This window comes from Mugil cephalus, chromosome 7, assembly GCF_022458985.1.
Source record: "Mugil cephalus isolate CIBA_MC_2020 chromosome 7, CIBA_Mcephalus_1.1, whole genome shotgun sequence".
NCBI lineage: Eukaryota > Metazoa > Chordata > Actinopteri > Mugiliformes > Mugilidae > Mugil > Mugil cephalus.
In genome coordinates, this window is record NC_061776.1 from 19,513,858 (window position 1) to 19,533,454 (window position 19,597).

General features: G+C 43.5%; 1 protein-coding gene across 3 annotated transcripts in view; it reads right to left on the bottom strand.

Annotated features, from left to right (window-relative positions):
* LOC125011207 (SPRY domain-containing SOCS box protein 4-like) overlaps positions 1-19,597 on the bottom strand; it is a 62,382-nt gene that overhangs the window by 22,251 nt on the left and 20,534 nt on the right. Inside the window, exons 1-2 of one of the 3 annotated variants that reach the window (XM_047590298.1) lie at positions 17,371-17,699; positions 8,899-9,845 (exon numbers count right to left, since the gene is read on the bottom strand). In XM_047590298.1, the coding sequence (XP_047446254.1) occupies positions 8,899-9,631 (733 nt within the window). In that variant the 5' untranslated portion in view covers positions 9,632-9,845; positions 17,371-17,699. Of the gene's footprint in view, positions 1-8,898; positions 9,846-16,969; positions 17,249-17,370; positions 17,700-19,597 lie in introns of those variants that run through there. The other 2 variants (XM_047590296.1, XM_047590295.1) reach the window with 2 other exon arrangements.

Here is a 19,597-nt window from a genome sequence, read left to right on the forward strand (position 1 = left end):
CAAATTATGCATATCTTAATTTAATTGATTATTCCTTTACGCTGAGACCTTTCCTTCACTCAAAAGAGGCTGCCTAGTTTATTAGTGAACCAGACAATAAAGTTCTTTGTATAATGTAACCGCTTTGTACACCATCAACACCATGCTTTTAATCATTTAGGACCTAAGGTGAAGGTGTTGGCAGTCAGGCTGCTATAGAGACAGCTACTGTATTTCTGTTTCTATTCGTCTTATGAATAAGGAAAGCACTGGTTTCCTAGATAGAGTAAAAGTTACATTTGGAAGTTGCTAATGTTTATTCATTTGTTGTGGACATTATGTCCTTTACAGGGGAAAACAAAATGAAAGTCAAGCACTTGTTACAGCGCTCATTAGCGAGAGCAGGTGTACATGACTCTGGCCTCAGGGTGCTGGGAACAATAAAAGCCCATTAATGTGGTGGAGGCAGTGAGTAAAAACACAAAACAACAGAAGCAAAATCAGAGCAAAGACACATAACAGCCAGTGGCCACACCATCACTGGAGATACACAGCACATTTCTGGAGTCCTGCAGTGACTCTAGTCTTTAGGAAATTGGTCTGATCAAGTCAAAACTTAAATAAAGGATTATCAGAATATAGCAGCTTGAGTTCATGCGGCATTATAAGCAGACAAATAACTTCCGAATGTGATATGTTAAAACAGTCCATTTCATCTAGAGCATGGCTAAACATCAGTCTAGGAATATGGTGTAAAGTTCAGGAGTGAACCAGGTCAGCAGCGAACCTTGTAACCATCATTCCAGGACGCCAGACTGTAAATTAAAATTGTATGATCTACTCTGGCCAAGGCACCACTTACTGCAACAGCAGGTCTTTAGCTATTTTAAGTCGGCTACCTTAAGCTCGGAAAAGGTTACTTCAATTTTTCTCGGAAGCGCTTGAATGAAAGTGGACTCTGAAGTTGCGGTTATTCTGCTGAAGAAGACCAAGAACTGCGCTGCTACACAGAGAAGATGTGGCTCTGTAACTGGTCATGTTAGTCAGTTGATGAATACTAATTATTCTGGTTGTTGCTGTCAATGTTAGCATGTTAGCTGTTGGCTCAAAACACAGCTGTGCCTAAGCAGAGTATCACATAGCAGCGAGTTCTGCTGCAGGCTGTTAGTTTAGTTTAGTTAATAGTTAATAAACTATTTGCTTGAGCTTTACATTTTAACGTTTTAAAATAACACAGAGAATATATTCTCTTTGCCTTTGAATATGAGCAGAATCATTAATTCACTTTACTGATCAGTTTTGTCCTCCAGCTCTTCATTAACACAGTTTCTGAGTCTGAAACACGCTCCTTCATTCATCTATCATTTATCAGTTTATGTGACCTTCACAGACTTGACACCAGTGGCCTGACATGACTTTAAATTTGCCCCTCATTCTGTCTTTACACCTCTCATCATCCCTGATTTCTCTGCCTCTGCCTTTGTCTTACCAGCCTGTCTCTGCCACTCTTCATTCCAGCTGTCACTATGAATGCCGTTTATTCCCACATCTCACTGCTGCCTCCGTCTCTTTGCCCATATATTTTATTTATCTTTTCACAGTCTCCATTTTGGCCTCTTCTTCTCCTTACTCACCCCTGAGCCTTCAGTTTTACCCTCTACGCCATTTTTCCTGAAAGCATATGAAAATCACTGTCTTCTTTTCTCATACCTTTTGTATTATACATGTTTTTTCTGTTTTCTGTGTCTTTGTTCTTTTACATGTCACCAGCACCCCCGGTCCTTTTTTTCTTTCTCTGTCTCCTTTTATTTTTTATGTTTTTCCTTCTCCTTTTCCCTCTCTTCAACTCATCTCTGCTGTTAAATATTTGATTGTGAGCTCACTGAAATGACACCACGGTTCCCTGCTAGAGCTGAGGGTGTTTAGGTCTCAAAGCGGAAGAAGAAGAAGGAGGAAAAATGAGGCAATATAAAACCTAAATCTGAACTGTTCCTATGTCATTTAATCTTGTTGGGTAGTTTGAGAACATTTGAACACAGGCGCGATAAGTCAAGAGGAGTGAAGTCAAGGAACATAAGTGCACGGCCAGGCTTCTAGCCAACATGGAATTAAGACAATTAGCATCTAAAATGTGCCATGTAATTTATAATGCAGGTGCAAACACAAAATGTTCCATCTATTTTGGATTGATTATGCACAGAAATTTAAATTAACTACATTAAATGAGAGGGGTCTCGAAATCTGGGTTTGGCTGCAAAAGAAAAACACAATATCTAAACTTTTCCTTGCTGTGTCTAAACAGTGAGTGGTACCGCTATTCAATCTTTTACTGTGGTCATGAAACACCCATGATGCAACCGCTACCGCTACCATTTTACTACAACATATTACACCTACACTTGTAGAATCTGGAGTCACAGCATATAACCAACATCAGCTGCGCAGGTGGGTGGCAGCAGTCTTGCACCTTCATGCGGGTTTTGCCAAATGCCAATAAAACCCCAAAAAAGAGGAAGGCGGCAAGTTGATTAGCTGGCAATTAACAAAGGATGGCAGGCCAAAAACAGTTGGAAATTTAAAACATTATGCCTCAGGCTGCTTCAGTCTGGGTCATGCTACATGCTAGTAGCACATATATCATATCGTATCGTATCGTATCGTATTGTATCACATCGTATCTTATCGTAGTCTTTCATCCCCCAGAATCTCCGAAGTTCTAAGGAGAGGACAAATTAACGTTTTACGTTCTGGGTTCTTTTGAGGAGTTAACTAAAAAAGGCACCGTGGCATAAAAAAACAATGAAAGCAACACAAGCGTACAAGCTGCAGCTGTGAAAAGATACTTTCCTGACAAGGGAAAAAAAAAACACATCTTAGAAGTTACTCAATGATATGCACAGGAGCCAACACTTCAGAGGGAAAGAAAGCAGCCAAAGAGAGAGGAGTGTGCACATGTGAGACAGTTACAAATCAGGGAGGTGTAAAAAGCAATTTTGCCTGAGGCTAGCAGCTAAGTTAAGCTAAATCACTAACCCACTGACCCAAATATCACACAGCCAGCAGTTAGTGTATAACTCTGAGCACTGGTGCCAGACTGGCACTATGGCAGCTGAGTCACTGCAACAAACAGGAGGATATGTGATTTAAAAATATGATGGAAATATGTGCAGTAACACAGAAGCCATTACTTGTGAGCTAGTAGGACCAGTTCACCCAAACCAACCACTGTCTTTCATGCCGTCAACATACAGATAGTCTGTATTTTATGTGCTGCATTTGTAAGATAACCCTTTTGGAAAACTAGTTTTGAAAGTTTCACATGCTTTCAGACGCTACACAAGTCTGATAGACTAACTCAGAACCTCTGTAGACAAAACTCGAATTATCTGCTTGACTTAATACGACAAGAGGCAGTGGAGGATTATTTTTTCTCTTGTGATCTTTTGTGAAACAACACTTACACCCAAATTCCTATCAAGAAGAAGGGTGACATCTTCCAAAGAGCTGATAAATAGCAGCTCACTTTCTTGGTATGTCAGGCTGGCGTGACCTTCATGTAAACTAAGTTGACTGGAATGGATCTTCTGTTCTGTAGTTTTGGTGAATATGTGTGTACATGCAGCAGCAGCAGCTGGCTTAGGTCTGACCTGGAGCATGTAAGCTCATGTGATGCAGACTAAACAGAAGAGGAATGGGAGGAAGGTCAAAGTGTCAGGCCGGCTTATGGGAGAAAAAAGTGGGTCACTTCTTGCTGGCAGATCTGTTGGAATGTGATGCTTGAATAACCCCGCGTTTGTGTTTTTAACTATGAATTAATCCCTGCCAGAGAAAACCGAGTGTTAGTGCTTGTTTTGGCCATATATATCTCATAGTGTTTGTCTGCTTTGTCTACCACATTTCTTGCCATTCTTCACACCTTGCAGGAAAAACAGTGCCAGCGTACACATCAGTCAAAAGTCTGGACTAGTAGGGTAGAAGTGCATGTGTTGCAATGCAATTTTGAAACTTATATGTCAATCCTTACAAAAGTGATCAGCTGAGTGTCAGTCATGCTGCCTCAATCACATCACTGTCCCACACAAGCGTTCCTCTAACGTGCTCTCCGTATCGTTTAATCCCTCCCTCTCACTGCCTTTGTGTTGGGTTCACATCCTACTCCAGATAAAACTTCACTTCCTGTCTTTGCAGATGTTTCAACTCTGCCGGTTTCTCCTCCATTTCGTCACTCTTCTCCACGTCCTGCTTGTTTGTCTTTCCTTGTTTTTAACCCAGCTTTTCTGTTCAATAATGTTTTCTCCTCTCTTTGCTTCCCTCACAGTCTATGAGGCAATGACGAATGGGCCAGTCAAGTGTCTGTGGCTGATACTGGCTTCTACTGGTGAATCATATCACAGCTGTTCAATGTTCAACTTTTCAGCTTTTTCATCTCACCAACAGGAAATAAATTGACCATGTAACGGAGATCAAAACCAATCCAAGAAATCTGATGGTTTTTACCTGATAACTCTGATATGCTCCCAGCAGCGGTGTCTCATTATTCAAGAATGAAGTTATATTCTGGGTGGTTTGTAAAGTGGTGGATAAGGCAAGCCGTGTCGAACTAAATTCTGCAGTGGTATTTGACACAATGTGCTTGAGTACAAGAGGAAAGAGGAAAAAAAGAGAGGAAGTGGCACGTATCAGGGCTAAAGCTACGACAGCTTTCACTGTAGCGAATCAAAGCATCTCTAATTGGTACAATTATAGAAGGAGAAAATACAGAAGTGTGTGTGAAAAACACACACATATACAAACACACATTAGGTATGCATACTTCAGTATAACAAATTAAATTAGGTACAGGTGTATTTTATGTAACGCAGCATCAATTAAGTGAAATATACTATATCTGGCAGACAGAGATGAGCTCACAAGGAGATAGAGGAAGAGAAAATCCTTTGAAGTAAGAGTGCTGGAAGGATGAATAATTTATAGCACGTTTACAGGATAATGCAGCTTCAACCTCTCTCAGCATTTATTTGCACTGGTGCTTATTACACATACTTATCCGTCCCTGATTGCTGTGTGTGATCTTACAAAAACCACCAAGTGCTGTTGGCTTTATGCCTCGCTGGTGTGTTGTGTTACTGCAGGAATGGGAGCAATGATCTAAGGTGGAGCAAAATGATGATCATGGTGCAACAGGGCTGAGCTGGAGTGATAAAAAAAAAACAAACAGTGTGACGAGGATCCGGTGGGTCTATAAATCTCTTTTTAATACACCCCAGTCATGTTGCTTCCTCTCACATCAATAATTCACAAACAATCCAATCGTCACTTCTTGTATGAAGCCCTGTTAGATAAAGTCATTACCAAAGTACCTGGAGGATTCGTTCATGACCACACACATATACACGCTTGTGTTTATAAGTTACATTTGTCTGCGCATAGACTCGCGTACATAGGACACACTAGTCCATTACTATAAAAACAGCTAAATGTGATACAGTGTGTTTTCTTCAGCTGACCACACAGTCGGGGTTTGCCATTCACACACACTCATCCCCTCACAGACAGACTGCAATTATGACTTCATTCCCACTGTTTGAGTCATCTGCGGGGCAGACGAACCGTTTCAGTCCAAAACTGATATTGAACCAAGCTGCCACACAGTCTGTAATCACACCCTGTTCGCCCACTCCGCATCAAAGAAAGCACCCCTGAGGCTATTTACTTCACCTTTTGACTAACATCTACAGACATTACGCTCACCAGAGCTTTTGCAGCAAATTCAAAGGAGTGATTGAACCTCTAATAACATAAAAAGACCTTTCAGCAAATGACTGTTTAAATGGAATAAGAAACCAAAAGTATTGTTTTAGATTTGGTGGCTCAAGTGGATTTCCCCTCCATTAACCCTTTCGCAATAAAGCCTTTGTGTCCATCTCTCTGCATGCTATGAATGTGGTTGTGCCTGGCTGACTAATAAAGTATCTCTTTAGATAATAGAGAAGAACAAAAACAAGTTTAAATGAAAGTAGCCTGCTACTTAGTGTATAGTCAGTACAATCGACGTTAAGCTAAAATGTGAAGATTATTTCACTGTACCGTTTTCAGTTGTGTATATACAAACAGAGAAACCCTCAGTGACATCACTCATAGGTTTTGAAGCACATTGTGGAGTCTCTGGCTGCCACCATCTTGCCAGTACCAGACTCCACCTAACTTTGTGGCTATTTCAAAAATGGCCAAAGAAGTGTAGAATGAGTGGCACTTTGGTGGGCGGGGGATGCCGAATGAGTTCCTGCTACCATGGCAGCTGTTCATCGTATCAGTAGCGTTAGGTAGCGCACGGCTCCAAAGCCACATCAGTCCATCTATTGGTACCCGAGATGAACCCAGGACAAAAGGAGGTCCCCTTTGGCAATAAAGACATTTCTAAATACTTGGCGGACATAATGCTACTTGACTGTAGTACTTGGTGGGCTAGCGAACAGCGGCTAACTGTGAAGAAGAATTTGAATTTCTATAGCGCCTTTCAAATTACCCAAAGGGGGACAGCAGACCCATGTCAAAGGGGCCACAAGTTCCGAGATGGAGTGTATTGGTGAAGAAGGTCGGACAGGTAGCTGAGGGCAAGTGCATGATGGGATTTGTAGATGGGGAGGAAGACTCCATAGAAAATCCGATATTTGACGGGGAGCCAGTGAAGACGGGTGAGGGTGATACGGTGCCAATACTTAGTGTGAGTGAGAACCCTGGCAGCTGAGTTCTGCACGTGCTGGAGCTTGTCCAGGGTTTTGCTGGGAACTCCATTTGAGTAGTGCAGACGAGAAAAGATGAATGTGTGTAGCCAACGTAGTCTGAGAGATATTCCTCAAGTGGTAGAAAGCGGCCTTTTTGACAGATTTGATATGAGACTGATAGGAGAGGGTGGAGTCCATCATGACTCCCATGAGAAGGTACAACTGAACAGCCTTCGACGTACTGTGGTACAGTTAACAGTCACGATAAGCAGATTTTCCAGTAAATGTACGTTAACTAACGCCCCTTTGCTCTCGTTTCTTGTAGGACCAAACGTTTTTTTTCACTTTTGGATCTGACCTCAAGTGGCCATTGGAGGAACTATCGCACTTCAGCTTTATTTTTCAGCCTCAGAAGATACCGCTTGGTTGTTCTCATCAGACTTCGAGTCTTTTCTATTCTGACCACAAACATGCATCTTTTTCATTTCCCTCCTCTTATCTTCTCTTTCACTGGTAGACACATCAGCATGAGCATTTCAACCATCTCTCCCCTGAGTTAAGCTTTGAGCATTTCCTACAGTTAAACCTCATTTCACAGCATGAAGCCTATAGCTTATAGAAGTAAGCACTTTAAAAGACTCTATATCCTCCATATTCTCCAAGATGTCTCGTCACACAGAGTGACTGGCTCCATTGAAGTAAACTAGTTGCAAACTATGGACTGTAAGAAGACATTCAAATGCATTTAGGCAAGCTAAGAGATGAGAAATTCTTTAAAAAGTTCTTAAAAAAGTTTTTTTTTTTGTTCATTATTCTGATCATATTCTATTTGGCCAGCTGCAATTTCAGGACAACAACATCCAATTTAGAACTGGGTTGCGGCTTTTGATGTCATGGTGTCCCATGAGGGTTGAGAACTTCTAAGGAGTATTTCAAAAAGAAATTTGAGAAGATTGGGCAAAGAGAAATCAGACGTATCAAACTACAAAGAGAGATGGGTTTCTGCAGGATTAACAGACAAAAACACACCCTGTTAGGATATCAAATAAGAACCACAGGGTTCTGCAAACTAAGAGGGAGGGAGACAGCCAGAGTCACATCATGAGCATGTTTTCATAACACACACTTTCCTTTACTGGCAGGTGTGTCTGCATCTGTGTACGTATCCAAGATGTTTGTCTAAGTGTTGTTTTAACAAGCTGTTCAAAGAGTCACTGTTTAGACTGCAATGGGAGGGAGAGACCATGTCTCATAACAGTCACGAGCAGACAGTGAGATGTCCTGAAAACAAACTAAACTCTAAACTAACGTCCAACTTTTCCACAGAAATGTACTTACTGTAGCTGATATAGTAATATACAGTTCTTGAGAATCACTGTGCTGACACAACCAGGAAGTATTTGGTTCAAAACAAAACCTTGAAAGCGACCACAGTAATCATTGATCACTGAAACGGTCCAAACTGAACAGGAAACGAGCATCACAATCAGTTTATGGGGCTCTACAAAGCAGTCAGCTCAAAACAGATGTAAGATAACCATCATCTTCTGTTCTACTGGGGTGCTAATGTCCCTCATCGATGTTTGAATCTGTCTGCCGTTAACAACTAAACTAAACAGAAAAAATAAATTCCCAGTCCTGGTCATCTATAAGCAAACACAAGACTGTAACACCAACAGAAACATAATTTTGAATATTATATTACATTTCTGCTAATAGATCCCTAAGTCCTACACACTGCTTCTTAACACCTCAAAAATGCTGCTGCTTTGCACCCGTGTTGTGAAATCAGTGTTGCAGAATATGTGATTTCTGTCTTGTAACTGAACTTGAACTAACTTTCACACCGAGAACTTTCACGCCGTATGCTGCAAAAGAAAGTGTGTCAAATCCGCAACCTCTGTATTTCCAGAGTTACACAACACATTGTAAATCTTACCACAACCCAAGATTCATGGTGACACGTCCCAACCAGACTAGCTTAGTTAGTTTCGTATTCTTCTATCAACAGAAACGTTTTGCAAAATGATTTAGAGGTGATACATTTTTTTCAATTAAGAGAAGAAAAATGGTGCTTTTCCTCGCCTTAAATATGAAAACACACCCACATTTATCAAAGGATTTGATGAAATCCCAGCATGCTGAATTACGTTCATAATGTGTTATAATATGTCATCGGAATGTGATTACTTACGATCCAAGCCGTTGATGTACTTCATGGAGATCTCACAATGTCCCCATACAGCACTGACAATGGGATACAGCTTCTTTCCTTTCAGCCCTCTAAATGCAACTCCTAAATACTGTCCATCCACCATGAAGCTCAGTGTCCCCTCATCCATGTCCAGAATCACTAGCAAAGAGTCCGGCAGCGTGAACGACTCTTCTGGCTCCAGGAAACAAGGATAAGAAGGCAGCGTGCTGTGGGCTCGGTTCTTACTGTCATGGTAGAGCCTATTGCGTCCTAGATCCCAGCCCCAGGACTCACAGTCTGACCCCACTAACGCTGTGTACCCAACAGAATGAAGAGGAGCTTCCGAGGTTGCAACGCCAACCACAGCGTGGGTGCCTCGCTGCCTCGCAGGCCAGTGGATCCTCCACACATGGAGACCCCGTGTGTACCCAACTCGCCCTCGGATGCAGTCCGTGCTCTGAGCGACCGGGTGACGGTGAAACGTCAGTTTATCCTCCTCTTTGATGAAGATGTTGAGGGAGCGGTCATCGGGGTTCCACGCGTGACGGAGCATGGTCTCCGGTCCTGCGCACGGCATATCTAGCAGGAGATCCAACCTGGGAGGCTTGGAGAAATCCGGGCCCCTCAATTCCGGGTGCTGCCGACGATGAGCCGTGGGCCGGTAGGACGGGGAGCTGCCGCTTTCCCCGCGACCATCTACCGACTTAATGCCACCAGAGATCTTCTGGCCCATGGCTGCGATGGAAGGGTTGACAGAAAGGTGGATGTCTGTGCAGGTGGATTCTGCGCTGTGATGAGCTTGACGTTACCTCATCAATGCGGTGGAGCCAAGGTAAGAGTCCCTAACTGGAGAGTGGTGAAGGGAGGCGAAGGAGGAGGTAATAAATGAACGATGATCTGGTTTCATGCCACAAATTTCTTCAGAAAGACAAGAGCTGCTGCCACTCCTGTTGAGAAAAGGACAGGAAAGACAGCGTTAAAAATGATGTGTGAGCTACTTGCATTGCGAGAGCGCCCACGCTTAAGAGGAGAACCGAAAGGGCTGCGTGCTGGTGGCAAAACTTCTTGTTTCACAGATGTCGTATGGCTTTGTTTTCATAGGAATAAACAATGAACAGGATGAACACACACGCACCCTGGCACAAATACACATTTCCTCTGACTCATCCTACAGCCCCCCCAGCAGTCTTATGCGGCAACACCGGCGCATACGTGCAACCCTCCAAACATTCCCCAGTTGTGCAACATATCCCAGATCTGAACCGGGTACACTCTCATTTAGGATAATGTAATTTTAATGAGTATTGCTTGAGTCAGCAAAAAATATCAGCGAAAGGAAAACTTAAGCACCAGGTAATAATTTATTTCTAATCCTCTGTTTGACAGAGTAGAAACAGGCAACTTGATTTGTGGCATTGTTTTTTGTTTTGACGTAATTTATGAGTTTCCCCCGTGGGTGTTAGAGTTTTAGTTTAGATCTTGGTCAGTTTCAGTTTAATTTACTTCCAGTTTTATTTTAGTTTATTTGATGAATAGATGACACTGTGTTTGCAAAGAACAGACCGTGAACAGACTCTTTGTGTTCCACTTATGATCATTATACTTTTGTACCTTGTTTATTTTACCATTTATTTCGCTCTGACTGTGCTATTGCTTTTAATTTAATTAGTAAACTCAGTCACATAATATCCGTTGGAATGTTAGCTGCTAATGACCGATCATGAGCATACATGCTATGATTTTAGCACACAGAGCCGGAACAAAGATGATCACACGTACACACATATACAGACAGTTCTGTGTGGTTAAACTGACAGAGTGATCTCTTCCAGGAACAGCAGCTGGTGCTTCCTTTACAGGAAAAGAGTCAGTCACAGTATGGGCAGACGAGGAAGTGGATCACACAACTCTGCATGTCTGGTTCTTGTGTTTACCCCACCTGCCACAACCCACAAAGCATACTTTTTTTTATGCGTATGCAGAACTGACACTTCTTCTGCTTCTGGTAAGAGCATTTCACAAATCAGGAGTAGCGATGCACATCTTATTTACACATCAACACTGCGCTGTACACAAACATGTTGAAACATAAATGTTACGACAACGGAAGGTTAAGCCTCTTTCTAGTTGACAACACCATAATTTATAGTTACTTTACAGGGAAATGCTTTAATGGCTTATGTGGAATAACTACTTACATTGTTAGTATTACTCAAAAATACAGTATTTTGAACAGTACTGATATTAAATATACAGTTTGTACACTAATAACACGAGCATGAATATTCCAACGAAAGCAGACACACCACAGACTGAGGTCATGGTGTAATTTTGTGTGAAACTTTAATGCCCTTCATTCACCCACACACACACAACAATTTATTTTTGTAAGGACATTCTGCATTCTCTCTGACTTACCCTGACTTTAACCTATTTCGAACGCGAAATCTAAAAATGAAATCTTGATTTTCATCCAGCACTTGAAAGAGTCAGACAGTGAGGACTTTTTTTTTTTGGTTCACTGTGAATGAGATCATGGCAGCTGGCAGCCATGACAGCCAATGTGTGCCACTAGCCAGTTCACTCCTCAGCATGAGAGGAGTCAGCGCTCGGACACACACACACACACACACACACACACACACACACACACACACACACACACACACAGAGACACGCCACAGACAGCTGCCTCAGTGTGTGTCATCGCGGCTGGCAGGTGGGTTAAGGGTGGACGCTGTACGAAAGACTCCGGAGTCATCCCTGCCAAACTTCAGCCAAAGAAAACACTACTCAACACTGTACAAACTCTCAGTGTGTTTGTATGAGTGTCTCAGCTGGCCCAGTCTGGCCCAGCATGTGGATGACAATCTGGCATTATGGGCTGTCATCAAGGAGGCACTAGACCTGCGACCCCATGTCGTCACGGTCACCGTTGCGTAGTAACCTCGCAAGAGGCTAGTGGTGGGCTGGCACAGCGTCTGCTGTTGCGAATACCAGCAACATGCTTCCACCATCTGTTGTTTACTCTCCCTCCCCGCCTCTCTCCCTCCATCTTGCTCTTCTTTCACAACTAAATCTTTCAGATTAGACTGCACTCAGTCCCACTCCTTTCCTCTGTACAATCAGCTGGGTTAGACAGGTACGGAGTGGAGGGCAGCTCCCGAGTTGCCAAACAGGCGCACACTTAACCACGAAACAGGTGACAGTACGGTTAAGGGCTGCAAAGAAGAATGAGTCAGTTTTAATTGGCACACATATAAAACTATTCTTTTATTGCCAAAGGTTTTGCTGGAATACAAAGAAGCGGGACAGGAGGGACGAGACGGAGACAAAGAAAAATTCAAGTTCAGCAAAACGTTTCTGCGAATATGAGACAAAAAAGAAGCAAGCGGAAAGTAGACTCAAGGCACTGTGGAAAAGCCTGAGATAAGAAGTCAGATAAAGGGCAGCAGACCATAGTGTGCACCTGGTGTGTAGGCCGGCTTCATCTGGCCTCCCCTGCTGTACTACTAACAAGCTCCAGTCACCACAACGCTTTTGAGGGAGTTGTGTGCATATGTAAGTGTGTAACGTTGTATCGGAGAATGTGTGTGTGTGTGTGTGCGTTCGCGTGTGTGTCTCACGCTGACTGTGTTTTCGTTTAAAACTGTCCAGAAAGCTCTGACTGGGCAGACAGGCTTTGAAGTCACACACACACACCAGCTCACACACCATGATAGGAAACTGCAGGGAAACCACTCATTCACACTGCACCACCCTCTGAGAACAGACCAGAAATGGCTTTTCCACAGAAATCGTGTCAAGTTCTCTGCAGGATTCAAAGCATCCCGTTTAAATATGACCTTATGATTATCATAAACCAAGTTTTGCACGTAATGTTAAATACAGCAGTATTTCTTGTGCGTGTCTAATAATTTGCGTGCGTCTCAGACGGTCAATCGAGGACGAGCGGAGAGCCATAAGGCCAGAAGGGAATGACTAATATATTAAAAGTAATTCAGCCTGGCTGATTCTATGTCAGTTCATGAATGAGCGTACACATGTGTCTGTGTTTGTGTCTTCCCTCTTAAGTAAGCTTCTCCAAAGCTGTATCCCAGCCACCTGCAGACAGTGACAGCAGCGCAAACAGCTGTTGTGCCTCACCACTACCGCACATGGCTGTAAATGTATACTGCACACGCAGTCCGATGTTTGACATTTGAGAACTATATTTATTCAATCTCTTACCATGAATGGCTATGAGGAGATTGATGCCCATCAGTCATTTGTGTTTGTCTCCAGTCTCCGAAATGCATATCCTTTTAAGACGTTGTTATCGATTTAGAGCAAACATGTTATGCCACGCAACAAAGCCAAACTTAATTCCAGTCAAATTCAATGATTTACGAAGAACACTACTGAGACATTCATTTTGTAAACACAATCAGCTGCATGTTCATGAGTAAGTTCCACTCATTGCAAAAGAAATTGTGCTGTTTTTACTTTTGAAATAGTGAGCAAAACTACATGTTTATCCCCTACATCTATCAGGGGTTTATGAACTCAGTCTAGTTGTGACTTTTGACTGAAAAGCAGAATTAGCAATGTTTTAATTTAAAAAATGGACGCTAACTGATAAGTTGGTGAAGCCTGAAATTCATTACGGAGAGCAGCACAACTTCATTTATCATGAAACACGGTGAAGCTTGAAAGCAGGCAAAGGCCAAACTGATTTCATGTGTCTCATTATGACGGAGACATTGTAGTTTTACTCAGCCCTGTGTTCTTGTTTTGCCATTTAAGTCAAAGACAATTCTTCATAGGTCAAAACTAGTGCCGTATCACTTAATACTACCGTTGCGCAACTGATTCAAACCCACTCCGACCTCATCTGAACTTTTAATGTCCTGCTAAAAGTTACTCTGCCTAACTCTTATGACGTCTGACATGAATGAATCACAAAGCGGTCACTTCTTCCACTCTCCACTCTCGGGAGGACATCTGGGCAAAACGGTGCGCAAAAACTGAGCTTACAAACGCACACAGACAAACACAAGCGCACATTTGTATTATACAGCATCTCTTCATGGCAACAGCTGTACCCACTATATCAAACAAACTACCACCCTCTCTTCATTGGCAGCATTCATTCCTACTAAAGGAATCCCAGTGTGGATGAAAACGCCAGAGTGAGACATAAACTGTACCGTCTGCCTCCTAACAAGAAAAATACAGACTCCAGACTGGGACTTTATACTTATCTTCCAGCTGATGAGAAGAAGCAGCGTTCTCATAAAGACATCGGTGGACTTATTAGGCAGTTGTAGGGGACAGTCCATATTTGTGTTTTTTTCTCTTTGCCATTCATACATTTATCAACTTTTCCACTTTTTTTTTTCTTATTCTTGCTTAACTTTCTTTCCCTACTAACCCACTGTCTGTGAATGACACTGTAAGACACCATGCAATGCTACAGGCCAAAATGCCAGGTAAAAGTGCAATCAATGCACTCAGCTGCAGAAAGCACACTCTGCAAAACACAAGACCCAGGCAAATTCACACGTAGCTGCACGCTAGCACAGACGCGAGCTGTCAGTCACAAACCCCTCACAGAGATGAATTCATGTATGTGCTGTGAGAGTTGATGGTCGACTTTGGTGAAATTTCACTGACGCATTCATTTTTAAAGAATTTCTACATCCCACCGCCTCCTTTCTTCCATCTTTGCCGGAATTCTTTGCAAATTAACTCCAGTCGTCGTCACCATCGCGCTCTCTCCCACATCTTCCTCCTACGTTCACGTTAATCTGCACTTCTCCCGAAACAACAAAAATCCCTTCTCTTCTAAAACTCCCTCACTCGTTCTCTTAAATGCTGAACTGAATTGCTGGTGGGAACTGAAACTGAACTGTCGCCTAAAAAAAAAAAATACAACACAAACAAAAGTGCATTCATGAAGGTGGAAATACAGAAGATGTATGAACTCAAACGCGCACTCACAGACCGTCTGGTAAGTTCTTACACTTTTCTGACATTACTCCATAAAATCCATGTCGCCCTAAGGGGAGACCATTAGTGCTACAATGACTGAGCACTCCTTTCGACAGCTATGCGAAGTCTATTCATCTTTCTCACACATATAGATACACACACACGTATGTATGAACGCAGAAGGCCTTGGCGATGCCATCAATAAAGCTCCCTACAGTGGTACATTCAGGTGGCAGATTCACAACCCCAGCAAGTAATGAAACCGAATCAAAGTCTGCCTGGATGTGACGCACCCTTGCTGCTTCACTCTTTTAACATACAAACCACTTGCATAAGTTTGATGAAACACGTCACACCCACACGATCCAAACATAAGCCAAGGATTAAAAAAAAAAAAAAAAAACTCGTATAAAAGACGTCTAAAACACTCGTCTAAAAGACGTCTAAAACACCCCTTGTGGCACAAATTTGGTTTCAAGGTTGGTTTTACACACCTGCAAGACATCGCAGTGCTTAGAGGTAAACTCAGTTTATTAATTATAAACTGGTAGATTTTTTTTTTTTTTTTTGCTGAAGTTGAAAACAAAAGAAACTATTCTGAGCCTTCATTTAAGCACTGCTCAACCTACTGACGGATGGCAGCTAATTTTTCCACATTGCTCTGGCAGTAATAAGTTAAACAACGGACAAATTTAAATATTAACATGATGATGATGAACATGAGCGTCCAAACAACATACCATGTAAATTCATTCAGTAGTTCGGTGCAGACAAAAATGTTGGACCAACACACCAAGGTTTCCATAAGCTTTATATCACCGCACACTACATCAGAGATTTGGACTCGGGAAGCAAGGAACCAAGTGCTTACTGCTAATCTTCAAGTAATGGAAACACACTGACAGACACATTTTATGACTGGAGCATTTTTGTCTATCTCCCCTCCCCACGGTGTTAACCAGAATTGTTCAGTGCAAAGTGGAACACATGGAGCCGTGCCAGGACATTTGACTGGGAGAAGTACGTTCACACAAGCCTGCGCGCACACTCGGTCGCACACAAACAGCGCGACACTAAAAAAAAACTCCCCGCCGTTCTCACATTGCAGTCAAGGAAAGTCAGAAAATTAATATTCAGAGGGAGAAGAAAATTAAAAGGCAGCTGCTAAAAGAGTGAGGCTGACCAAACGGAGGTACGAGCTGAAAGGAGCCTGTGACGGAGGAGCGCTGTATGGATCCGACTGGAATAAAGAGAGCGAAAGGGAACACTGACAATGGAGGAGACGGAGAGAGAGAAACAGAGGTCAGCAGCTGACAAAACAAAAGGATAAAGTCAGAGAGGAGAGCTGCTATCTCTCTGTCCCAGGATGGACCACACAAATGCGCCCTCCCACCCCGATCCGAAGACTAAACACGACGCTGTGAGAGAAGCTACTGCAGACGGAGAGGATCAGGCAGTCAGATTAGAGGTGTTTGTGACATATAGACAAACGGCGTGTTTAAAAATAGAAAGCAGGGTCTATCCTATTATTGTATGCGAGCGGGGAGGAGGAGGGGGGGGGATCCATGGGTAGCTTATCCTAGGACTCCCAACTATCCGTACTGAACAAAAGCAGACACACACACACACACACACACACACACACACACACACACACACACACAGGGGTATCCCAGCTGGTCAGGCGAGGCCTTGAGACCATTAGGAAAATTAAAGGCGACAGAAGATGAGCAAGTAGGGGGAGAAAGAGAGGGGGAGGAGGAGGAGAGGCTCAGTGGAAGGTAGCAGCCAAAGAAGAAAAAATGTTGTGTATCATCAAAAGGTGAACAACAGCACTAGAGGCAGGGCAGTAGAGGCAGTAGAAGCAGTAGTGCGTAGACAGTGCATAGACAGGTCTTGGCTAATGTAAACATAAAGACAAGACAAATCATACATGCAGCTACTTTTCACCCTCAGGCACACCTTGTACATCACTGTCACAAAGACCAGTGCCATCCCATACAGCTGTAGGGCTACTCCATTTCCTCCGCAAATACACACACACACACACACACACCAGAAATAGCAACAATCTCTTTAAGTGAAATGTTCGCTACACCTTGTAGTACACGCGTCAGATCAAGCTGCTCACACGGGATCTCACGCGACTCTTCTCACTTGTCACCGCACGTTCAGCCCGAGTCCATGTTCAAATCCGAGAGGCAACCCCCCCAAAAAAAAACTAAAATAAAAACACAAACAAACAAACAGCTGAACTCCTCCAGGCAGCCGGCGACAGTGAGAGAACCCGAGAAGACCGGAGGCAGAGGAGACCAGTAGCCGGCAAGTCTGAATGAGACAGACAGAGAGAGACTCCCTCTTTCCTTACTGAGCTGTCCACCTCCTCTCCCTCCTCCTCCCTCGCTCCCTCCCTTGTCCCCTCCCTCTTTTCGCTCCCTAGAGCTTACCTCTCCTGAGGCTATCACTTCCTCCTCACCCACCCACCTTCCACCAACTCACTTGTGCTCCGACTCCGAGTGTTTCCAAGGAAGCGCCGTCACGACGTTCTCCTGTGACAACCAGCAGCTCTGAACAGACTTTTCAGCCCCACTCCAGTTTCAGTTCCACTTCGGGGGAGAGAGAGGGAGGGAGGGAGGGAGGGAAGGAGGAAGGGAGAGGGAGCCGCAGAGAGAGTGAGAGGGAGAGAGCCGCGAAGGCCTGAAAGCCGATCCCCTCTGATCTCATCAAGCAAAGTTACCAACAGCAACCAGACCAGGAGGCAGCTGAGAGAAACACCCGGTTCACCTCCCACTCTCCCCTTTCTGACTCCCCCCTTCTTACAAAGAGCTCACACAGAGCCAACCCCCCCCCCCATTGGCTAGAGTCACACACCAACACCCTACACGTGCCACATAGTCTGCATGAGTGGAGCATGTGCATATTTGAGGCGTTGAGGTAAAAATGGCCAGTCATGTGAACCACAGTTAACAAATATCAAAATACCACAAAAGAAAAACACTCTATTAAAAGGCTGAACACGCGGAGAAAGGTCCAAAAATCAAGAGATAATTACAAAGAATAGCCGCCATCATAGTGTTTACATTATTGTTGGAGGGCACAAAGTGCTTTTTTCGTCCTCTTCAAATGTCTGCAATTAACATATTCAGTGCTCAGTGTTGTCTGGGTGATGGCCCGCTCCCTTTTTGTTCTGCTCCGTTGCTCTTCGTGCTGTCTGTTCTTTCCGTTCGTCACATTGTACGTCTGCCCATAACTGCACATTACTGCATAACTTGGCTCTGAGGTGACGTGATGACTAAGTTCATTTATCAGCTCCTTCCCGCAGCTACATCAGTCAGCCGGAGACGGGGAAGCGCGGAGAGCTTTCGGATGAGCACATCCACAAAGAGGAAATCACACCTACGTGAAGCCCCCGGATTCTTCTCTACCTACATCACGTGACATTTACCAAAAAAAGTCAAACGCTCGCGCACACATTCACTGACATCGACGCAAGTGTTGAGACATGTCTACAGTCGCGAGGGCTGCGCCGCAGCCAGCTCGCTTCCTGCATGAACTTCCTTTTCCCAGGACTTCTGTGACCACCAGGGAACCAGATTCCTGACAACTCCACATCTGCCGCCATATCATTACCATATCATCCCGTCGCACGTCGGCCCAGACACGGAAACATGAGATACAGTAAAAGGGAGCGCTGTGGGAACGTAAATCACGGCTCGTCTGTCTTTTGTTCCCAGACGTCCACAATCAATAGATGATCATAACAATGAGGATGCATTTAATTATGATCTACCACACACATACAACAGCATACATCACACTCTTAAAGGGACAGTACGACATTTTGCAGGACTACGGATTTGTTTTTCTGGAAAGAGATCTACTCTCATACCTGTCCATTAAACATGAAACTACAGTGGTTAGCTCACAGTAGCTGACTGGCTTCTGGGAACCTGCTTGTTAGATTCAACATTAAAATTATAATCTGTATTTTGGACTGTTTCTTCAGCGGGAGCAATAATTCTTGAGTCTCTGCAATTTGGCAGGAAACAAAGACAATAAATAGATTAGTGCACAAACAAGTTGTCATTTGGCTTAAACGTATTATGTTAATTAATAAGCTTTGACATTATGTTAATCGTGTCATTTCACAGAGCCAGACTAGTAATTTCCAGTCGTAGGACTAAACTAAGGTAACTGGCTACTGGCCAGTCTTAATTTTTATTTATATTTAACTTGGGAATTAAAGAAAGTCTAGATACACATGTCTTTGACTGAAGTTCAAAGCTGTTACGCACAAATGTTCAGAAGCACACACAGACTGACACACACAAAGAATATCTGTGTCCGAGCCAATCCACTGGCCTCACTCAGACTGAGAGGAAACGTGCAGATCTGTGCAAACACACGCTGGCGGCCACGGCTCACATGAAGCAGACCTATGGGTGAGACGACACATCAACTTTGACCCACACTCACACGGACACACACAGCTCACACATGCGCACACACAAACCTCAGCCTACTACCTGACACGCCGTTAGTCCAGACACCGGCCGATGCAGGTCAATGGTTTTGAATATAAACGTTCACTGTAGTATTAAGGTAACACGCACAGGTTCGAAGGGAGGTTAGAAATGTGGCAAAGGGCTTTTCAGTTAAGACACGCTGCTGTGGTTTGAGGAAATATGTCTCTGGCAATTTTCTCTGGGAAATGGGGATACACTTA